Genomic DNA, 24402 nt, shown 5'->3' with positions numbered 1-24402 from the left:
ATGGTTTAGGCTGAGCTGGCTTCAGAGTTGGAGTCCTGGCTTCACATTTAAATCCGGCGTGACCTCTTCGTGCTGCCCTGGGCTCTTCTGTACAGTGCAGTGTTAAAATGCCTGGCTCATTGGGTGGAGTGAGGATTTGTGAACTAATACATGCAAAGGACTTGGAACAGTGACTGGCACATAGGAAGTGCTAAATAAATATTAGATGGTTATTGTACACTCATGAGGCATTCGGAAGCACTGGATTCTAAACAGTTTTTCTAGCTAATTGTGTGTAAAAATTCCTGTATGTTGAAGACACTTCCTTAGGGTACAATGGTGGGTCTCACGTACGCAGGCACTATCTGCTGCAGGGTTGTAGATGGACTGGTTCCTGCCTTGCGGATTTTTTGTGGGATTTTATGTGTAAGTGTACTAAAGTCTTCAGGATTACTTTGACCTTCAAGGGGTATTTGTTGTACTCTTTGATCTTTTACCCATATTGTTTCTCCAGGTGTCTGCTGGCTGTTTCACAGCCCTGCCAGGTGACACTGCCCTACTCGCAGCTCCACTGGTTTACTGGGGTGGGACCATAGACCTTGCAGCCACCTCTGTCATGGCCTTCTGTGAAAGAAAAAAAAAAGAGAAAATTGAGCCAATTTGATTCTCCTGAGAATTGCAATTTGGGAAGTTTAAAAAAAAAAGGTGGTGAGACCTGAAGTTGAGCTAGTGTTAAGAAGGATCGTGAGGGGCGTCTATCAGACAGCAACACGAGGCCCAGAGCCTCCCAAGCCAAAGTCCAGTGACAGCAAAATGTATATATAACAGAAGAGGAGAATGCAACATTTACGAGTGACAGAAAAGTAAACACTCAGCAGCCAAGTTGTGTCAGTGGCAGAGGCCTTCAGAGATCATCCTGAGGCTGCACTGGCGGTTCCTCCTCTCTTCCTTCACTTTTTTTCCTGTGTTCTTTGCAGTTCTGTTTTTCATGATTTGAGTCCTTCATCCTTACACTCAAAAGGACCTAATTGTATAGGCAGCACAGATAGAGTCCATCTATCTCATCTCTAGCTAAAGGATTCTTTTCATTTTGTTCTTAATGCCCCCAATCTTACTTCTTAGGTTTTAATGATATAAATTTCATTCATCTTCTTAGATCAGGTCCCCTCTGTTCAAGTTCTCTCTCAAGCCCCCCACTACCTCATCCCACTCCCCCCAGTCCCTGCTGTTTGTCTTGGTGACTTTCATGTTTTCTGAGATTACAGACACCTTTGGAATTTGTAATCTAGACCACTCAGTTCATCTCACTCCCATGTTACTTGTGAGCTCCTGAGGGAAGGAAGCCCATCTCCTTGCATCTACAACACCCTAGGCTGAACTCAGTGAGCTATATATGCCAGCAAGTCATTGGTCCTTTCTTGTAGGATTTATTTTAGTGCTTGTGAGTGGGTTAACTTGGGGCACAAAAGAAGAGGTTTTCGCCCCTTTAGAGTTAGTCTATTTTTTGTTAATATTAAAAAATTTATTTTAAAGAAAATGGAAGCGTTTGAGAGAGATGTGGGAGCTACACCGTAATGCCTGGCTTTGGTTGGCAACTGAGTTTCTCTTTTGTGCCATGAAATGTGATATTCTAAATGGCAGAATGTGGGAAGTTCATATTGGTTAAGACAAAGGAAGGCCTGACATCTAAATCCCCACTAATATTTACTTTGGGCCTTAAGCGTATACTTGTGGTTAACAAGGTAGCTTTTCTTGACATTATCCCCTCTATGTGGTTTTGTTTTTCTTTTGTCCTTTCTTAGGACATTTGGAAACCACTTTGTTTGTCAAGTTACTATGTATTTGACATCAAAATGTTTGAATAATATTATTCTCTGCCGTTGGGTTTAACATCCCTGGTCGGTAAAATAATAGTTGCAAGTGGTATTCTTATCTATATATTACTTTTAACCTCAAGGTCACTCTATTTTCCTACAAATAAAGAATCATGGGATCAAGAACACCCTCCTAACCAGCACAGCATTTATAAACTGGGCTTTCTTGGTATGGAAGCCAAGAAGCCTCAAAGGTCATCCCAAGGGTGTTTTGCCGTAGACCCCAAGAATTATGAGGTTGAAATCTTTGTTTCACTAATTGTTGGCCGAGTTTCCAGTAAATATTTACAAACCAACATCATCCCTCACCTGGCTCAGGGCAGTAACTTTCTAACTTGTCTTCTTGTTGATCCACTTGTCCGCCTTGTCTGTTCTCAGCATTGTAGCCAGAGTGATACTGCTGAAGTGTCATGTTATGTTATGCCTCTGATCAAGATTCTCCAAAAGCTCGCTGTATTCGTTCGTTAAGCTGCCAACATGTAATGTACCAGAAATGGAACGTCTTTTAAAAAGGGAGTTCAGTGAGTTGCAAGTTTACAGTTCTCAGACTGTAAATATGTCCTAACAAAGGCATGCGGAGCAAGATACTTGGGCTCAAGGAAGGGCAATCTGGAAATGCACGTGCCTGGCGTCGGCTGATCCTTCTTCCCGGTTCTGCTGTTTCTAGCTTCTGATGCCAGTGGTTTCTTCTCTGAATGTCTGTATTCACTGAAGCCTAACTTTCTGGGAGCCCAGAGTTTTCCAGACCATCAGTTTCTTGTTTCTTTGTACCCAAGCGTTCAGTTCTCCATTTACCTCTTTCCTGTTGCATTTTAGTATAAGCTGCTAGGAGCAGCCAGATCTTTTTTCCACATTTCGTTTGAAAATTTCTTCAGCTACATATACAAGTTCATCACTCTCAAATTCTGCTTTCCATCCACAAAGAACATCTTCCTTCCAGTTTATAATGATATGCTCATCATTTCTGTCTAAAGCCTCGTCAGAGATGTCTTTAGAGTTCACATTTCTACTAACAGTCTCTTCAAAGCAATTCAGGCCTTCTCTCTCCAGCTCCTCACAACTCTTCCAGAATCTTCCCCTTATCTATTAAAAAAACTGTCCCACAATCTTTGGTATTTGCAAACCTCAGAAACACCCCACTCCTGGAACCAAAATCTATATTAACCTGTTAATTCGCCAGAATGCAATATACCAGAAATGGAATGACTTTTAAAAAGGGAATTTAATAAGTTGCAAGTTTACAGTTCTGAGGCCATAAATATGTCCTGACTAAGGCATACAGAGAAAGATACCTTGGCTCAAGGAAGGGTGATCTGGAAAGGTACATGGCAGGCATCTTCTGGTTCTTGTTCCCAGTTCTGTTGCTTCCAGCTTCTGATGCCAATGGTTTCCTCTCTAAGTGTCTGTACCTGTGTAGCCTTCTCCAAAATGCTTTCTCTTTTAGGGGATTCCAGGAAGCTAATCAAGGTCCATCTGGAATGGGTGGAATCACATCTCCTTCTAATCAGAAGGCCACACCCACACTTGGGCATGCTATAGTTCCATGGAGATAATCTAATCAAAAGCTTCCACCTTAAATGTTGTATTAGAATTAAAAGAAACTTTCAGCTGTCCACACAAAATTGGATCAGGATTAAAACATAGCTTTTCTGGGTATGTAATACTTTCAAACCAGTACACTCCTCATCTCAATCTTTGTGAAAACCCCTGTCCTTCCTGAACTACCCCTCCGTTATCTTTGATCCTTTTATCCACTACTTTTGCCTTCTCAAGTTTAATAAACTTTAGCCTCACTGGCCTTTCACCATTTTTCTGTTAAGCTCATGCATAACTGGTCCCACTGTCTTGGAAGGCTTTCCCACAGTGACATGTGTCATTTACTGCCTGACCTCCTTTGAGACTTTGCTTCAATGATTTCTTTACAGTGACTTTTTCAACCTCTACCCAGGCATTTCCATCCCTGTAACCTTAGTTTTTCTCCATGGCACTTGCCAGCTTCCAGCACATTGTAGATATATCACTCTCTGCCTGCCTATCTATCTGTCTGTCTGTCTGTCTTGTTAAATCCACGTGGGGAAACTGGGATTGTGAGAGGCTGTGTCTTCCTGATATTTTTATATGCAGTGGTTTTGAGATATGCAACGAACATTGGAACCCATTGCACATCAAATTCCAGATTCTTCCCCCTTTCCTGTACACACAGCTGTGGTTATTCAGGGAAATCTTTTTGGTATCTTCCTTTTCTGTAGATACAATGTGCCTTTGTAATGTGGTGTCCCATGGTGTGGTGTAAGAAATTGTAACGGAATGCGGTGTGATAGAAGGTACAGTGCCCGTATTTACAGAGGCCACTGGGGATATCCCTCAATTCGACTCAAGATCCTTTAGATTTGGTCATGTGTTTTTCTCTTTTTTTTGCATCTGATAGGTGGGATTAATGTATAAAATGTGACATATTTCTGAGCAAGGTTCATTGAGGCTTATGTGGCAAATGGTTAGGGCTCAGATATTTGAATGTATGAGCAACACAGGGGAAATGTAGATCTGTAGAAGAAGGAACAGGATACCAGGAAAAGAACACTAGAATTCTGGCCACTTGGGTTCCTGGCAGTACATACGGAAATGAGAAGAGAATAGATGAGATGAAGGAGAAAGGAAACAAAAGGGTTCATTCATTCAGATGGGTGTGCTTGTTTCTTTTATTTTGATAAAGAATATTGTGTTCATTTTATTCTGTCTGCTACATTATTTTATTTAAAAATTTATAGCAAGTTGCAGTGGTAGAATGAACATTCATATACACTTCCTCAGATCTACCAATCTTGAAGTATTTTGCAGAAATTTTTTTCTCTCTTTCTTTCTTTCTCTTATTCTTTCTCCTTTTCTCTCCATTTTCCATGTGTCTCAGGCCTTCTTGTGGGGCTGTTTTTGGTCCAGCTATCTATCCCTGTTCATTCGGCCCTAATGAAGCTAAGGCATGGTTATATGCTGTAAAACCTGTCAGCTTAGAAAGTGGGGCTCTGGGTCAAGTCATTGCTTGAGAATGAGAAGAGAGTCATTACCTCTCAGTTTGATGAGATATTCTTGTTGTTTTCAGTTTATTGATAGGACATTTGACACTTAAGTGTTTTGCTCAAAACAATTACTATATAGGAGAACCGGTATTTGAACCCAGGACTGTTAGCTTATAGAGAGCCTTTCTCCTTTTAGTAAGCCACACTCTCTCTAATTTACTTTGCCTTTGATTTCTCATCTGTAAAATAAGATCATTAGACTAGATCATCCCTTCAAAGTTCTTTGCACAGATCTTTTAATATAAGCCAGAACTTGAAATTCCACATGCCTTCAGGGGCCAGGAATATACTTTAGATGTGTGAGGTCAATGATTAGAAGACATTAGGGAGTGGTGGGGCCAGTGATCACCAGAGGATTTATTTTAAACAAGACTTAAAATGTTAAGAAAAGAGATGGCCAGGAAGTCTGTGGGATCACCAGGTTTTGGTGCCCAGATTTAGGCACTTGCCTGGAAGCATTAAACCGCTGATCCTCATTTTCAGCATGTAATATTGCCATGACAATGTTTGTGGACCCATTGGCCATTCTTGTATTCTGTGAAGTTAATTAGAGAAGATGGGGGTTGGGAGTGTTTTTTCCTGGATATTCTTTTTCATACTTAATCACTTCCCCTTACCTGAACACCCCTCCACCCCCACGCGTGCCCTACGCAGCCTTTCTCTGGAGTGTGCTGTCCAACTGCTGGGCCATTTGTGCCTCGCTAACAGGTGCACTGTCTCCGTCGTTCTGTCCTATCCAGATTACCCTAAAACTAGGAATGGTTTTGATGGCCTGAGAAAGAATAGATCCGGATTCTAGGTAGAGTTCTCATAGAACTAAATGTGTGAAATTGAGGTGGTTGTCCAGTGTTATGCCTCAGTTTACCAAACTATGAAGGTGGGAGACTGTCATGATCTTCAGATTGGGTTCTGCAGATTGGAATCTCATCAGGGACCACTCTGGGAAGTAGAGACTAATTGAGCTGAGCTCTTCGTTCCGCCTCTACCTGAGCAGCTTTGATTATCTTGTAGCTTCATTCCTTACTGTCTGTATAATCTTAGATGAATTATTTAACCTGTGTGCCTCAGTTTCCTCCTCTGTAAAATGAGCATAATAATAGTACCTGCCTCATGGATTTAGAGTGAGAGTTAAGTCAGTCAGTGTAAAGTGACTTGTAGAGGGCCTGCTATTCATTATAAGATGTGATAGGCAGTATAATGTCCGCCCAAAACAGTCCATGCCCTGGAACCTGTGAATATCCAAAGGGACCTTGAAGATGTGGTTACATTAAGAACTTTGGGATGGGGTTACCCTAGATTATCTGGGTAGGCCCAGTGTAATCACAAGGGTCTTTAAAAGAGGCAGAGAAGGAGATATGCCAGTGGAAGCATATTGGACTGATGCATTTGCTGACTGGGGGGCCATGAGCTAAGGCATTTGGGCAGTCTTTTGAAATTGGAAGAAGCAAGGAAATGGATTCTTCCCTAGAGCCTCCAGAAGGAAAGCAACCATGTTGACACTTTGATTTTAGCCTGGCGCAACCCATGTTGGACTTTTCAGCATCAGAACTGTAAGATAATAAATTTGTATCTTTTTAATTCACTAAACTTGTGGTAATTTGTTATAGCAGTAATAGGAAACTAATACATAAGTGTTAGCTATTTCAGATGTTTAATCTGTTCTCACTGTAAATAAGATTTTCTATGAATAAAGGAATCTGTGGCCAAAGACAGTTTGTAAACCAGTGGGCTGGTGACGGACAGCACTCCTTTTAAGTGGACGCCATCTCTGTATATGGTGCCTCACCTGAAGTAGACTCGACAGTTACCGAGCTTGTCCACTCCAGTTGAAGTCTGGGGTCAAGTTGAGTGAAGGTTGGGTGGTGTTCTTTTCGGTGTGGACCTGCCTTTAGGGTTTTCTCTAGGCTTTAGATCAGTCCCCTTGAAGGGTTCTTCATGATTGTTTGGCAAACAGTGTATGGCTGTCTGTCATGTGCCATGTTGGGTCTTGGGTCCTGCACCCAGGTTTATGGATTTGTTTGGGGCACAGTTACCCCTGTGGGCTCAGCTTGTTTTCCTTTGATCCTATACTTACATTTGCCAATTCATGTCATTCTACTACCTTTAGACAGTGGTTACTCTGTGATAAAGAAGCATCTACTACATAAACATCCCAAGTGGGCTTGGAAAATCAGGGCTAGGTATGCCTTAACCAAAGAGTACCAGCAGCTTTGCTGGCCCCTGAGCTCCTCCTGGGACAGACTGCAATTTAGCCTTCAAGCCCTGAGTAGTCAGTAATGCCTTTTGGGTTCATGAAATGATTGTGCTAGTGTTTAAATCTACAAAGTGAGTTATTTGTTTTCTTTTTTAATTCATACAGAAAAGCTATAATGCCATTTTGGCTTATAGTCCACCGCTGGTTTTATGAATCTGGAAAAACACAACAGGAAAATATGAAGGCAATCTGCAGTCCTAGAGGAATTTTGCAGCGTTTCCAAATTGCTTGGATTACCATCAGCATTATTTCTTTGGCATGAAGATATTAAGTTCTTAGAGTTTGTACTCTATTCCTCGCTAAATAAAACAACTAAAGAATTTTGTATGTGTTTTGATGTGCCGAATAGGGGCCAGTTCCCTTGGCAGAACTTTGCGTATTTGATAATCTAATTATTTAGGTCTCTACATGCAAAGGAATGTGAGCTTATAGAGGCAATTTGTGTGTTTTGAAATCTAGTATGATTCGTGAAGAATCCTGTATTTCAGATTCAATGAGTGAGAAAAGTGTGTTTATTCATTCTCATTTTTCTTTCTAAGCCCAAGATTATATAGCATGCCACATTTCCTCAAATGTCCTCATTGGTACTTTAGTTGGTGGGGTGGGAAATTGCAGGAGATAGTAGTTAGGAGCTTATGGCTGGGGCCAGGTTGTAACATAAGGGAGTAGTATGCATGCAGAATGCTGCTTGGAGCTACAGTGGAGTTGAGCACCCTGAAAGAAGCTCCCCATTCACCCCCACCAAACGCCTATATTTGTCTGACACTTCGTGATCTTAACTTAAGTGTTAGTAGGTGGCTATACTATAGGAAATAATTTTCTCATTTGTAAAGTCATCAAGGACAAGCAGGGGCCATTCAGACCAGTGTCTGGAGGATCTACAAACCTATTCAGACTGTTGGTTGGATCTTTTCACATGCCATCCTGCATTTCATCTTGCCTGCTCTGCAGGTCTCAAATATTAACTCATCATCTCTCAAACTACTTCTGACCTCAGGGACAGAGTCTTCTCTTGTGTTTCCTCTTTATGCCTTCCGATCAAGGCCCTGAATATTTAAGTGGCAAATTCATCTGAAAATCGCAAGTCTCATTCATGTTTTTAAGTTAGCTGTGCTCTCAGGCTTGGCGCTATCCATCAATATGTGTGAGCCTTGAAGGTGTTTCAAGAGAGAACTATTAATTCACAACACTAAGAAATTAGTTGCTTGGGGAGGAGAGGGGACAGGGAGGCTCACAAATATGAACTTTCTGTTTAGTTGGAATTCTGCACTAGAGCCATCTGATGTCCTCCCATTTTATACCAGCTGAGACATGGGCGGGAAAGCTGGAGAGAATGTAAATGTCTTAAAATCATAATGTGTAATGGAAAGGGGGTTGCTCCTTTATCTCCAGGACTTACTACCAGCATCTAACTAGATCTGTGACCTTGATCAAGTCACTAATCTGTCTCTGAACTTACTTACCTATTTGTAAAATAAGGCATCAACACCTACCCTCTGGCTTATAATAAGAAATAAAAGAAGTAATAATATTTGTAAGTCAGCATAGCCTAGCCACTCAATAAAGCTTGGCTGTCTCGCTGCCTTTGTAGAGGAATGTTGCTTTCCTTTGTAACTTGCAACTTAAAGACTGATTGAGTTTCGTGTCAAGGACATTGTAAACAAAACCTAAGACATTATCCTTTGCACAGAATGTCTTTTTGTTTATTTGATGGACTGTCCTAAATCTGGTAAACTGTCATGATTTTCTTATATTGAAAGAAAATATTGACAAAAGCATAAACTGCATGGGAGAATAAATAAATTGAAAATGTACCAAATAATGGAACGGTGATGGAGTTTGTTGTCAAATTTTTAAGCAGTAAAAATTTTGCATAATGAGCTCTGGTAACATCAGAAGGAAACCAGCAGAAATGGAAAATGAGTGATAGAAAATGGAAAGCACTCATATTCTAAAATGAAGAATTGAGGTGAATGCAATACTTAGTGTAGAGATAAGGGCAAAAAGCATGCTATTTATTAATACAACAGATGAGATATGCAAATGAACCCATATTTAATCTACCAAATAAATATATTCAACTAATGAAATTATAAATTATGAAACAAATGTTAGAAAGCTGGTGCCTGTAAGTTCTAACTTTGTAGAGAGCATCCTGTTTGAGCCATTCAAAATAAGGTCTTTGAAATAGCCTTTGAAGTGGTTATTATGGATAAAATTCTCTCCAAAGGGACAAAATGTAGTTTGTATCCATATATATTGCATATATAATATTATATTCATGTATATTATATATACGTATATGTACACATACATAAACAGGGCCAGCTTACATGCCTGTGTTGAGAACTGGCAAAGCAAACTGATGTACTAAGTGAAATGGAATACTACGTAATTATTTTAAAAGGTAGTCCATGAACTGTCAATATTTGGAAACGTGTATGAAGTAAACTAAAAACTAAAAATCATTGAATTATATCTATTTTGCAGTTGTGGTGTCTGTTTCAAATCAGGTCTTGGGCACAGGGAAGATAATGTAGCAGAACACAGAACTGTCATTTCCCGACTAAGGGAAATTATATTCTCAAGTGGAAAGATGATATGCATTGTCTAAATAAGGTAATTTTAGGTAGTAAGTACAGTGAAGAAAAATTCAACTGGGTAATGGAATAGAGAGAAACTTAGGGGAAAGAGGGTGGCCCTGTTTGGGAGGGGATGATGAAAGCAGAGGATATTGAGAAGGAGGTGGCCCAGGAAAGGACTGAGGGGGAGGGGAGGGGTGGAGGAGGGGGAGGTGTGAGTCATTTCAGGTGGGGAAGCAGCAAGGTCAAGGGATCTGAGACTGTAATGATTTAACATATGTAGACCAAGAGCAGACCAGTGGGGCTAGAGTTTAGAGAATAGTTGTATGTTTGTGTGGATTGCAGCTATAAAAACAAAGTTGTTTCAGAACGTTATAAACAGCCAGACTTTACTTTTTTTAAAAAAACTTTTTTTAATCTTGAAATACTTTCAGACTTAAAATATGGTTGCAAGAATAATACAAGAAAAGTACAACGTACTGTACTTTTTCCCCAGATACCCAGATCTACCAATTTAACATTTTGCCACTTTTACTGTATCATTCTCTGTTTCTCCCATACCACCCCACCGTTTGTCTGTTATCTGAATATTTAAGTGCAGGTTGCAACCTCATATTCCTTGAGCACATACTACAATGATACTCATTTATGTAATCACCTTAAGTGCAGTTATCAAGTTCAGGAAATATAACATTGATTTAAAGCTTGTCTTCTATATTCTAGTTTTTCTTAGGTCCTTATAATGTCCTTTTGAGCCTTTTCTCTTTTCATTCCTGAATCCCATTCAGTATCATTTATCACATTTAATTGTCATTATCGCTTGGTTTTTTTCCCCACAACAACAACAACAACAACAAAGAGAAAGAAACATATGCAACATAAATCTTCCCATCTCAGACCCCCTCGAGCATACCATTTGGCGGGGGGGGGGGGGGTGATGAATCACATTTGCAATGTTGCAGTACCCTCGCTACCATCTATTACTCTTTCATTTTACCCCAAACAGAAACCCTACAGTCATTTCACATTCACTCCCCATTGCCCCTGTCCCTGAGCCTTGGCAACTTATACTCTATTTTCTGTCTCCATGAGTTTGCATATTCTCTAATATTTTTTTTTATGGTACCATGGGGGCTTAAACATCCTAAATCTGTAACAGTCTCATTTGCTTTGATTCTAGCCTAACTTCGGTAGTATACACGAACTGTTTCTATGTCCCTCTGTCCCCCCACATTTATGTAGCTCTTGCCACAAATGACATATTTTTACTTTATAAATCTAGAGCTATTCGTTTATCATTGTATTTTATGTATATACCTTTTGGAACCTGCAGGAAGAAAAAGTGGAGTTACAAATATAAAAAAATACAGGAATACTGGCATGTATGTTTGCCCATGTCATTATCTTTACAGGGGATCTTTATTTCTTCATGTGTCTTCCGTCGGTTGTCTGGTGTCCTTTCCTGTCAATCCCTTTAGCGTTTCTTACAGAACCAGACTAGTGGTGATGAAATCCCCCAACCTTCGTTTATCTGGAAATGTCTTAATGTTTGCCTCAGTTTTGACACATAGTTCTGTTGGATATGAAATTCTTGTCTCTCTATTGCCCCCCCCCCCCTTAAAGGGAATTTGTTGTAAATTTTTAGTTCTAAGGCCATGAAAATGTCCAAATTAAGACATCCAGAGAAAGATATCTTAACTCCAAGGTTCAGCTGGAAGGGCGCGTGGCAATGTCTGCTAGCTTTCTCTCTTCATTTTGTAAGGTCTTCCTGGGGGCATTTTTCTTATGCTCCAAAGGTCTCTGGCTGTGTGGGTTTTGTTGGTTCTGGCGACTCCTGTCCTTTCTTTAGGCTCTGTCTGCTCTCCCCATTGCCTTTTTGTTTGCATTGTTCCTGATGAGAAATTGGCACTTAATCTTATTGATCCTCCTTGGTGCCCAACAAGTTGCTTCTCGTGGCTTTCATAATTCTCTATCTTTGGCATTTGACAGTTTGATTATAACATGACACGGTTTGGGTCTATTTGGGTTTATCCTTTTGGAGTTTGTTGAACATCTTGGATGTATATTTTCCTGTCTTCTGTTAAATTTGGGAAGTTTTCAGACATCATTTCTTTGAATAGTCTCTCTGCCACTTTCTTCATCTGGGGCTCTGTCATGCAGATACTGGTGTCTGTCATCCCACAGGTTTTTGAGGTTCTGTTCAATTCTTTTCATCTTTTCTTCCTTGTGCTGTTCAGACTGGATGACTTCACTTGTCTTACCTTCAACTTCACTTATTCTTTCTTTTGCCAGCTCTGTTCTGCTGTCGAACACCTTTAGGGAATTACTAATTTCTGTTACTGTGGTCTTCAGTTCTGTTCGGTTCCTTTTCATTTTCTCTTTATTGATATTCTCTCTGTGTTCCTTTGTTATTTTCCTGGTTACCTTTACTTCTTTGTGCATATTTTCCTTTAGCTCTTAGAGCATACTTAGGACCATTTGAAAAGCAATCTGGAAGTCCTGGGTCTGATTCTCATCATTGATGTTTTTTTACATGGGCAGGCACCAGGAATTGAACCTGGTTCTCCAGCATGGCAGGCGAGAACTTTGCCTGCTGAGCCACCGTGGCCTGCTCCATTGATGCTTTCTAATGCTTGAATCTTCTCCTTTGCTTGGGCCATTACTTCCTATTTCTTTGAATGTTTTGTAACCTTTTGTTTTTGAAACTTGGACATTTTGAAATTTTAGCATATTATTGTTGGAATTTAGATTCTGAGACATCTGTTCTTTAAGTTTGTATCCAGCTGATATTATGACAGAGCTTTCCTTGAATGCCAGGAGCATACAAAAAAGGAGGAGGAGGAAGACAAAAAAGAACACCTTTCCCAGTTTTTGTAGATTGACTGGGGGAGGGTTTGCCTTGAGGGTTTATCTGTAAAAATGAGTTTGGAGAATAGCTCTAGGCCAAAAGCTTAGGGGCCTGCTTGATCCTTTCTGCAAATACCTATCCTTCTTGGTTGGGGTATGCACCTTTGGCCCTGGGAATTCCCCCATTTACATGTATATGAATGCTTTCTCTTCCCTAGAAGACTGTTTCCTCTTGGTCCTGGCACTGCACTGTATGCCCTGCAGCCAGCATTCCCTTGCTCCAGGCAGCGTAACTTGACTGCTCTTTCTCAGTGTTCAGCAGGAGAGCTTGGTGAGCCTCCTTTTACACGGAGGGCGAGATCGGGAACAGCAAGTTCCTCAGGCCACCACCAGACAGATTAGGCCAGACTACGCATTCCCAGTGTGTGCATAAGGATTACTTTGTTCCCTCTGGAATCAGGAACAGGGTCTGGAACCAAGGTCTGCCCTGGGAGATGGGCTGGCTCCAAGTCAAGGTGGTGAAAGGTGGGGAGGGGCCAGCCAGAGCTCCGGGAGAGCTGACCGACTGGGTTTAAGTTGCTTTTTTTTATATTCAGCACTCACCCTGTTACTAAATCCCTTAAACTGTTTTTCTGGAGTTTTTAGGAAGATGTTTCTGCCAGTTCTTGCTGATTGTTCAAAGCTTCCGTAGGGGGACGAAACCCTGAAACATCTCACTCTGCTAACTTAATCAGGGTAGTGTCCCTTCGGCTTTACTCTTTGATGGTCTTTACAATTTTATTTTTTATTTGTGGAACCTTGGCATTAATACACAAGCATGTGAAACAAATGCACATTTTAAAGAAGAAAAGTAGGTTGTGAAATAAAATGTATATTTTGTCCCAGAGGTAGACTTTTTAAAAACTGTATTTTTATTTTGATAATTTTGCTGATAATTGATAAATCTTCACACCCAAACATTCTATACATGGTGTACAATCAGTGGCTCACAATATCATCATCGCATAGTTGTGTATTCATCACCATAATCATTTTTTAAAAACTTTTTTTATTGTATAATATATATACAAAGGGAAGAAAGAAAAAAGCAATCGTTTTCAAAGCACTCTTCAACAAGTAGTTACAGGACAGATCCCAGAGTTTGTCACACAATGATCATTTTTTAGAACATTTGCATCACTCCAGAAAAAGAAATAGAAAGAGAAAAACTTGTATATCATATACCCCTCACCCCTCCCTCTCATTGAACCACCGATATTTCCATCTACCCAATTTATTTTACCTTTTATCCCTCCTATTATCCATTTAATTTTTATTCATTTTTTTTTTACACTCATCTGTCTATGTCCTGGATAAATGAAACAATAGGCACAAGGTTTTCACAATCACACAGTCACATTGTAAAAGTTTTATCTCTATACAGTTGTCTTCAAGAATCAGGGCTACTGGAACACAGCTCAACAGTTTCAGGTACTTCCCTCCAGCCACTCTAATACACCAAAACTACTCTAATACATCTCAAACTAAAAAGGGATATCTAAATAATGCATAAGAATAACCTCCAGGATAACCTCTCAACTCTTTGAATTCTCTCAGCCATCGAAAAACTCTATTTTGTCTCATTTCTCTCTTCACCGTTTTGGTCAAAAAGGCTTTCTCAATTCCTTGATGCCGGGTCCCAGATCATCCTGGGATTTCTGTCCCATGTCGCCAGGGAGATTTACACCCCTGGGAGTCATGTCCCACGGGGGTGAGGGGTGGGCTGGGGTAGATTGCCTGACTTCTGAATTAACAATTCACTTGCTCTTTTATAATTTCATGACATATAGTATAGTGTGGCTTGTTTTAAACTTTATATAAAAAATATTGTGTGTATTCTTTTATCTTGTTTCTTTCTCCCACAATTGTGAAATTCATCCTTGTTGATATGTGAATCCATAGTTCTTTCTTGTTTTTTGCTTTATATTGTATTCATGTCCTATAATTTATTTACCTGTTCTACTGGTGAAAGATATTTCTTTTTGTCCAATCTTTGGCTATAATTATAATAAATTCTGTTGTGGATTTTCTAGTTTATGTCTAAAATGCGTATGTGTAAGAGCTTATCTAGGGAATATAGTTAGGAGGAAAATTTCTGGATTGTCAGGGTATCATCAAATTTACTGGAGAATTCCAAACTACTTAAAAAGTAGTAGTATTTACTTCTCTTCTTGCTAGCAATGCATGAGGATTTTTGTTGCTCCATACTGGGTGCCAAATCGACCCTTGAGATTGACAGATTTCCTAATTTTTGCCAATCTGATTTTTTTCAGGTTTTTTTTTTTTGCATGAGCAGGCACCAGGAATCGAACCCAGGTCTCCTGCATGGCAGGCAAGAACTCTGCCTGCTGAGCCACTGTGGCCTGCCCGATCTTTCGGTTTTAAGTGGCATTTTTATGATTACTAATGAGTTTGAACAACAATTTCAAATGGTTATAGGCCATCTGGATTTTCTCTTTTGTAAAGTGCCTATTTGGGTGCTTTGCCAATTTTTTTATTGGGGTTTCTGCTTTCATTGATTTGTAGCAGTTACTTATACCTTCTGGACGTGAGCTAGCTTTACGGTTTTAATATCTTTAAAATTGTTTCATTTTAATGCAGACACATTTGATCTTTCTGACAGATTTGGAACAGATCACCCCTAAAACCTAGCAGCTTAATACAGCAGACATTTGTTATTTCCATTTGGGTGTGGCTCATCTGGGCATTATGGTCTTGTCTGGATTTCCTCCTGAATGTTCAGGGAGCTTCTGTAGGATGGCTGTCTATCTGATGGGACAGGGGCGCGACTGAGCCCCCTTTTATCCACCTTTAGGTTAGCATGGGCTGATGCACGTGGAGGCGTGCGGGCGGGCAGAGTTGTGCCGTGTTTCTTGAGTGGAGGCTCTGTCCTGGCACAGAGTCACTTGTCCCACAAGATCAGCCCGGATGAGGCTGATCAAGGGATGAGAAAGTTGACTCAGCCCCTTAATATGTGGAGCTGCCATGTCACCTTGCATGCACGGAGTCATGGAGAAGAGCGAGCTTGCTTGCAACCCACTCCAGTTTACTTAACAGTTTGCACCTTTCTTCGAAACTCCAAGGTTAATAAATTCTTATGCCATCTTCTAAAAGGTTTATTGGTTTGTCTTTCCCATTTGAGGTTTTTTTTTTTTAAAGAGAAAAATGAAAGAACAGCAAGATAAACATAAATTAGAGGAACAATGAAATTTCAAAAACTATAAGGGGCTGAAAGAGCTGGTGAGCATTATTAGGAAGCTTAACAGTGAAGAGAAAGCACTTGTCTTGGAGGACATCGGGCAGCCCTTACTTAAGGATGGGGGTTAAAGATTTGTTCGAAAAGATCAAGTAGCACTTTGATGTAAAAATAAGAATCTTTTACTTTCATTCCTTGTTTCTTCATTATGCTACAATTAATTGAAAAGCAACATTGCTTTTGCGATCTCTTCATATTAAAAAACACTCTCGGGCGGGCCACAGTGGCTCAGCAGGCAGGAAGGCTTGCCTGCAATGCCAGAGGACCCGGGTTTGATTCCCAGTGCCTGCCCATGTAAAAAAAAAAAAAAAAGTTCTCGGTTTTTTCCTTTTCCTTTCCCTTATTGTTTCTGTATGTGAGTACTCTTATCAGCCAGCTGTTATGTATTGCATTTTATATTTTTTCCTAATTTTCTGTTTGCTTGACATGAAGTCTTATTTGAACATGATATGACTATCAGTAATCATTGTGCTGAAACAGGAGCTGTCTGGAGTGTAAGAAGCAGTGAGCAGGCCTTAGAAAGTGCTTTGAATGGGACGCAGGATTGTTCGGTGGAAAGGACAAGGGCTTCGGACAAAATGGCCTTGGGTGAAGTAAAGCCTTTGCTATGTAATACCTGTGAAACCTCATGGTCTAAACCTCGCTGAGCTGCAATCTTCCGTATGTGTAAATAGTAAACTTTATTATGTATATCTTGAGAGTACTGAATGAGATAAAATATATGCATCACCTAGCATGGAGTATGACCCTTAACAGGTTCTGAATAAATGTTGGCCTGTTTTAATAAAGTTTTCTATTCTCTTCTGTCAATCTCCAATAAAAAAATATGAGTACCTCTAAAGTTGCATTTGCAGAACTCATTTTTTCTATCATTTAAGCTTGGTCTTTAATTACCTCCCTGCTGTGCTTCTCTATGAAAATAAATTATTTTCTGTTTTTGATGTATCTTGGTTTCTCTGGCTGGAGTCCTTACTTGACACAATCAGTTGAGTACCTGGTTGAGGCCCTTATTTCTGAAATCTTGGCAGCCTGGTCAGATGTTATCAAGCCCTGAGAGAGGGGTGTTTTCTCCTAGTCACGGCCTAAACTGTATGAATTGGGCAAGTTCTGACCTGAGGGAGCAAAGAAAGGAACAGTGCTTTAGGAAACAGTGTGAGGAAGTCAGGTCCAAGGAAGAAGAAGATGGGGAGGGAATGAGCATTCCTTCCACAGATGCTGTGTGCCAGGGTGTAAAATAGGAGGCAGAGGCCCAGAGGGTTTGCAGATTGAGGGTCATGGGCCCTTGGCAAAGGCCTTGGATTGTTCCTTCTCACAGATTAAGTAGAGGACAGTTCTGAAACTCTACAGCTCTACACCTTAAGAGGAATACATTTCTTGGAAGCCTTTACTTGAAACAGGGACTTAAGTAACCCTTAAATATTTCTTTCTAGGTCTCTCAGCGGCCCAGCGGAAGTTCGCTCATTCGCTCAGAGATTTTAAGTTTGAGTTTATTGGTGATGCAGAGACCGATGATGAGCGCTGCATAGGTATGTAAGAATGAGGCTCTGGCTTGTTTTACTTAGCTTCGGCTGCTGAATAATAATTGCTTTCTCCTTACAGATGCCTCCTTACGTGAATTTTCAAATTTTTTGAAGAATCTGGAAGAGCAGAGAGAAATTATGGTGAGTTGAGGGAGGCAAATTAATAAGACTAACTTCACATGGGATAAATGTGGGCTTAGTAACTGGTTCTGATAGAAAGTTTAATCCCTTTATCCATGGATGAAGTAGTATATTTTAATGGAAAGGACGCTGGATGAGGTATCAGGAGCCCTGATTTCTAGTTCCACTGTGGTTTTAACAGGATGAGATTTGGGGAAAGGTACTAGACCCCTAACTGTAGGCCTTGCTTCTTCATCTGTGCTATGGTGGACTGGATTAGTTAAGAGTGGAGCATTTTCATTTAGATGGAATCTCTTGCCACCCTTAATCTATCAAGTAGATAAAAATAGAAATGCTTCCCTAGAAGCAGAGGAATAGCAGGGCAGGTATTGGAACCTGACCCCACCCCTCTGTCAATTTCTAGACAGGGTAGAAGGAGAGAACTCAAGCTTGGAAAGCTTTGAAATCTCAGCTTGTGTTGAGATTTGGTATCACAAATGTAACAGTAGCTACCTCCAGTGTAGCACTGCACTTGCCTGGTGCTATGCTGAGTACATTGAGTGGATGGTCTTATTTGATACACAATTCTGTATCAGTAATTATTTTTGGGGATATTGAGTAATACTTGGCCACCTTTCTTAAAAGTTTACATTTCCCTCCTAATGACTGAGACTTGTTTTTTCACTGTGTGCCAGGTATTGTTCTAAGGTGTTTACTTAATATTAAGTCATTTAGTTCTTACATCAGCCCTATGCAGTAGATGCTGTTATTATCTCTACCAGGGTCATGCTGTCACTAAGAGGTTGAGGTAGTACATTAGAGTGAGCTACTCCGAGCCACCTGCCGTTACTGCCAGCTTCGTAGATATTGCTGTCATCTCCTGAGTTCTGACATTGGGGTAGCAGTGGGGGTTCGGCCTGGTAGGGGTGCAGTATGGGGCAGAAATAAGAGGAGGCCACTAAGTTTGATTTAAAAAGCAATAGGAAATAGGTTCTTTAAGAGCTCTGATATAATTTGTATTATTCCATGAGTTCTGATATAATTTGTATATATTGTTAGTTACACAGAGGACGTATTGAAGTACGTAGTCCTGTTCGATTTTTGGCACAAACTGAAAAATTGTACCATTATTCATGTGATCTCAGTAATTATTGATTTTTTCAGATGTCTAGGAAAAAATATGATAGTGGATAAAAATGGTGCCCAGATGTCTCCTTTCTACCACAGAAAGTATGTGTGTGTGTGTATTGATAAAGGTGCATGTTCTTAGCTTATATAAATAATCAACTATTTGTTTTCAAGCTCACTTTGATATTTAGTTGAATTTTTCAGCCACTGTCCTGGGACCTTGATAGTGATACTTGACACAATCCAAGGCCTTTGCCAAGGGCCCATAAATATTTATTTATCATCCAATAAATATTTATCTATTTCTTCTTGTGTTCCAGTCACTGTTTAGACTGTGGAGACACAGTGGCAAAGAAGCAAAGTTCCTGCCTTCATGGGGGTTATATTTTAGAAAGGAGAGGTGGTAAATAAACAGATGTACAATATATTGTCTGACAATAAAAACTAATACAAAACGAACAAAGCAAGATAAGGGCCCAGAGAGTGAAGCAGGATATAAAGGATGGAGAGAGAAGACCCTTTCAGCAGAGACTTATATGAAGTATCATGCTGATATCTGAGGAAAGTGAGTTCCGGGCAGAGTAGTACTGGGCTTTAGGTCTGCAGAGATACTGTGTGACCCCTGTCTATCCTGATAGTCTGTTTCCATTTTATGTTCCTCGAGATGAATTGACTAGGTCAAAAAACTGGAACCTGACCTTGGTTCCTGGCCATCTGATATGGAGAGCCTGGTTCACCAAGCTGTTGTTGGGGCTTATTGATTTAATCTTCACCTGTGATTTAGGTTGAAGGAGTTTTTGTCTTAGGTAGGGTAAGGGTGCAAGGCTGGGTTTCTAGTGCAGGATGGATGTGAGGATAGGATGATGTCTTCATATGGCCGCAGACCTCAGCGGGAACCATACAGTAGCTGCAGCCCATTTGTGGGAACAGAAGCACTTGTGAGCTGCCCCAGGCAGAAAGTGGTGGGAGGCAGCTGTGGACAGCTAGAGAATTGATAGCTCATTGAATGCTGTTTTTTGTTTGTTTGTTTGTTTTTTTCTTTTAACTGTTTCGTTTGGGAAAATTTCAAGCATGTACAAAAGTGGAGAGAAAAATATAATTAAACCACACACTAAACACCCAGCTTCAATAAACATCGCCATCCACCCATGTTGTTTCTCTTATACCTCTCTCTGCTCCCCCCATTATTTTGGCAGAGAGCCCACCATAACGTCATTTTGTCCATAAATTCCTTGGTGTATATCTCTAAAGGATGGCTTTTTAAAATACACACACCAAAACCTAATATCCTTATCAGCACTTAAACAGTTATACCTTAATGTTATCAAATTGGGTCGTGTTCACATTTTCCTAATAGCCATTCACATTCCTGCATCTCTGTCTCCCTGTCTCTCACAATCTAAGCTGATTTGGTTGAATCTGGCCCACACATATTGCTTTTGGTTGAGAAGATTCTAAGTCTCTTTTAATGTATAAGCTCCTTCTTGCCCTTTTTTTTAAAGTTTTCTTCACAAAAATTCCTGATGCTTTTCTTTTAGCGTTAAGAAAATCTATAAAATCATACCTCCTGCGTTATTAGTGTTATAATAAGGAAATTAGTAAAAGTTAAAAAAGTTTGGCAGTTAACTTATATTGGCATTATTTGGATCATTTCTTTGGATAATGTTTGGGTTTCTGTATAATCTCGATAATCAGTGATCAGTATTTTTTTTTTTTTTTTTTTTGGTCTATAAAAATTGAATGGAATAATGATGGCTACCTTTGTTTCTTCAGACAGCTTTGAGAGCTTACTAAAGTAAAAGCTTTGGTGCTCTACTGGACACTTACCTTAAATTTTGAATAATGAAAGATCCCTCCCTCAAGAACTTTCCAGTTAGGTCTGGAAGAATAACTGGTAAAAAGTTAAATTAAAATATGTCATACTAAGTGCTACACCAAAGGTAGAGAGTGCAGCTGCAGTGGTGTAGGGCATAGCTGAGTCTGATTGTCAGGAAAGGCTTTATGGAAGAAATAGTATTTGAGCTGGGAAGAGAAGTAGGAGAGGAACTTAATGTAATTTAACAAGGCTTATACCTCCAGAACACAATGACAGGGAGATAAGAAGATCCTTAACTAGCCAAAATAGATATCAGTGCATACTGAGAATTTTTCAAACTAGTGTTTTATTTACGGTTATTACAAGCCAGCAGCATGTTAAAAGTCACATTAAAAAGGGAATGCAGAATGACAGCTGTAAAGTGGAGGTAGCAATATTCTAAAGTTGGTCTCCATAACTTAAATAAAATCTTAGTGGTCACTTAATCTTTAAAAGCAATTGGTTTAGTGTTTTCTGAAGTTCTGAATTAAATAGCAGCTCGCCATCATAATTTGATACTCAACATTAAGACTGAGTCATTAAAATGTTAAAATCGTTTTTTATATAAGCTTTGTTTCAGAAGGCAAAGACCAAAGGCAAACGTTTTAAAAAGCCTTCTATATCCAAAAAAAAAAAATGCTTAAATAATATCTTGGGTTTTAATGGGTAAGGTTATCTGTTTGGAAGCCCAATGATCTGAAATAAATTTTTTCTTATTGGTTTTAAACAACCAGGTAAATATGTTGTTTGTACCTAATCTATATACCTAGGTCAACTGTTTTGTTCAGCAGATGTTATCATATACCTACTGCATGCCAAGCTTTGTGCCAAGTGCCACAAAGATGAAGCCACAGTTCGAACCCTTGAGAAATTAGTTGTCTCTTGGTGGGGGTATAGCCAGATGCATGTCATTTCAGTGTGCTTTGTCGTGTCAGTGATTGGGTGTTTGGGAGAGGCAGTTCCTGAGCTGAGTTGAAGGATGAATCAGACTTGGCCAGGTAAGGAAAGACAGATTTGAAATCTGGCTTCCTTCTTGAGGGGATACATGGTTGCATTTGGGAAAGAGTGGGGAGGGGGACAGGTTTGACTATCCTCCGATTAATATCCAACTCTGTTGCTATGAAAATGAATTGTTGGGGGCAAGGAAGTGGATAAATGGCTAGTCTGAGAAGCCAGAACGTTTCCTCCTTTGCAACAAAATTCAGTTCCAATGAATGGGTGTGCCCAGTTCTTTAAAAAACCAAAGGTGTCTTTTTCAGGAAGGTGTTTTCAAACAAGTGGTTTTTATGGATAATTTTGCCAACCCTGACTGTGAAAGTGTTTCTTGCACTGGAGTAGGGTGAGGTAGTGTTAGTGGCTGAAACTGCCCTCCTCTCTTCTGTGCATCTTCTCCGAGCAAAGTGCTGTGTGGGGTTTTGTTGCCAGAATTCCGGAGATGTTCTCTTTGGCATGGCAGGACATGGTGTACTCATTTGAGGTGGGCAGCTGTCCAGGAAATTTAAGGACTTGAAAATAGTGCTGTCATGTTTATGATGTTCTTTTAAAAGCCCTTCATATTGTATTTACTTCTCTGCGTGTGTCCTTTTCTCACATCATTTAGTTTTTGTCCCTGTTCTAAAAATGACTGTTCAGTTTCTGAGGGTTATGGCAAATCGGGGCAGTTGTGTGAGTCTGGTGGTTTGGGACAGCTTCAGGTAAGAGGTTGGGTGCCAGGAGAGAGGTGGACTGCACTTGCCAGCAATGAACAAAAAGTGTCGGCCCTGTGGGCTGTTCACATGGCCTGCTGGTGCTGAGGGCTGGACAGCGTGGACTGGCAAGCACAGCCAGGCACCCGGACCTCCTGCCGCCTGCCTTCCTGCATTTGGCCAAGATGACCCTTTGTACATACAGACTCTTTAGGCTTTTGAGTCCCTCTCCTATTTTTTTGTGTTTTTTTCCCCCCACCACAGATTTCGCCCTTTTGAAAACACCAGGCCCGGGAATATTTACTGGGTGATATACCTTGGGCTCTCACCCCACCCGCGAAGGCATCTTGAATGTTTAAGTGGTCACAAGCAAGAAATGATGCTTGTTTCTTCACACCTTGCTTTATTTGCTTCACCCCTTTCTCTTGAGTTTTTCACTATTTCAGGTCTCTGAAAGAATCGTGTAGCCGAGTGTGATTTCATAACTGGTGGGTTTTTGACACTGGTGTTGGTTAAAAAATTTTCTATTGCTTTCAGAAGCGCTGCATGATATTAAAATGAATCTAAAGTTATTTTACCATCGGGGAGGAAATTTCACGGTAATCTTTCTTTGGGACACCCCAAGCCAGTGGTGCTCAAAGTGCCGTCTCGGGTTCAGCAGCATCAACATTTCTGGAGACCAGGTCAGAAATGCAGATTCTCAGGCCCTACCCCAGAACTCTAGAATCAGAAACTCTGAAGCCCGGCAGTCTGTGTTTTAGTAGGCTTTCCGGGTGATTTTGGACCGTGCTTGAATTTGGGAACCATTGGCCTAGGGTCTAGCCTTGGAGCTGGGATCTGCCTCGAGGTTGAATACACTGCAAATTGCTTTTTGATGACTTTATGCAGTTTAGAAGGTTAAAATAATCTTTAAACGCTTAAGCTTTTGTCTGTCATTTCTGAAAGATTTAGGACTGTATCTAGGTTATTTTAATGGAACTAGTTTCTGCTGGTAGCAATTTTAGAGTTACTGCATTTGCATTTAGAATTGTGAGCTCCTGTACGGTGAGAACTACTTTAGGCATTACATGCCATTGCAAAGATGATGCCCTTAGTTTCTCCTCATATAATAGTTCTATTGTACCTGGCAAATCAAGCCTGTCTTTATCAGTTATTTTACAGCAAAAATGACACAGTTTTAGATGGAATTGTGTTGGCAGGCACATCGAGAACGAGAAGAATCTATCTTGATCATATTTATGAAAATATTTCTCAGTTTGATTTGAAAGTTTTCAGTGACCTAATTTTATGAAGAATTTCTCTTCTTGGAACTGACCTTTGCAATTTGACAACTTAGCTTTTTTTCATTTAAATCATGTTTGTTTTTGTTTTTGTTTTCTCCTGTAAAGGCATTATAATTCACTCAGATATAGATGTCATTGTAAAATCTGTTTTTGGGAATGTAGATTTTGAAAGTTTAATTTTTACTGATCCAGAACTTTATGGAGATGACAGCCGGGACTTAAAATTCTAAACTGAGTGACGATTGCCCGGGGTACTGGGCCCGCACTCCTTCCAGGCTGGCTGGTGTGTAGGACCTTTCCCCATGACTCAGAGTCCTCGCTATTGGTGATTCATCATCATCTGTGGCCACTTAGCCTTGTCATCGTCAGATTCTACTTCCTTATTGAAACTCACATTTCCTTTATTTCGTGTCCTTGGGTCTGTTCTCTGCTTCCAGGGAATCAGCCAGCTCTTCTGATAAATTGCATTTATACTGATGTGAAAGGGCTAAAGGGAAGAACCCTAACTCTTCTTCCTCTCCTCCTCCATTCCCTCCCTGCCCTCCCCAAAATAAAATACCATATATCCACAAAACAAACCGCAAGGGGCGTCTGAATATAACCAGCCTGTTTCTGTAATCATCTCATCCGGAGGAGTGGTTCCATTATTGGGGATTACTTCAGCTGAGACTACAGTTTCATGAAGAAATATATTTTGGGATAAGCCAGGACATCTCAAATTATTCCTCAGATCCTGTCACGAATACTCAGTGGCTTGTCCCTGGCCTTTAAAACAAAGCTAAGAAATTGCTTAGAGACGCTTACATTTAACCCCTTCGTGTTTGAAAATTAGGAAGTTGGAGTTAAGTGAGATAAATGGGTGCCAAAACGAAATAGAACCTACTTCTGTCATCCTGACGATGTTAT

General features: G+C 40.2%; 1 protein-coding gene across 1 annotated transcript in view; it reads left to right on the top strand.

Moving 5' to 3' along the window:
• Window positions 1-24402, top strand: part of ARHGAP10 (Rho GTPase activating protein 10) — a 345070-nt gene that overhangs the window by 79843 nt on the left and 240825 nt on the right. The window contains exons 2-3 of the mRNA XM_077139864.1: window positions 17336-17431; window positions 17505-17566. Of these exons, the coding sequence (XP_076995979.1) occupies window positions 17336-17431; window positions 17505-17566 (158 nt within the window). The remainder of the gene's footprint in view (window positions 1-17335; window positions 17432-17504; window positions 17567-24402) is intronic.

Source organism: Tamandua tetradactyla, chromosome 22, assembly GCF_023851605.1.
Source record: "Tamandua tetradactyla isolate mTamTet1 chromosome 22, mTamTet1.pri, whole genome shotgun sequence".
NCBI classification, from domain to species: domain Eukaryota; kingdom Metazoa; phylum Chordata; class Mammalia; order Pilosa; family Myrmecophagidae; genus Tamandua; species Tamandua tetradactyla.
Note: the sequence above shows the minus strand (reverse complement) of the source record. Positions and strands in the feature narration are given on the sequence as shown.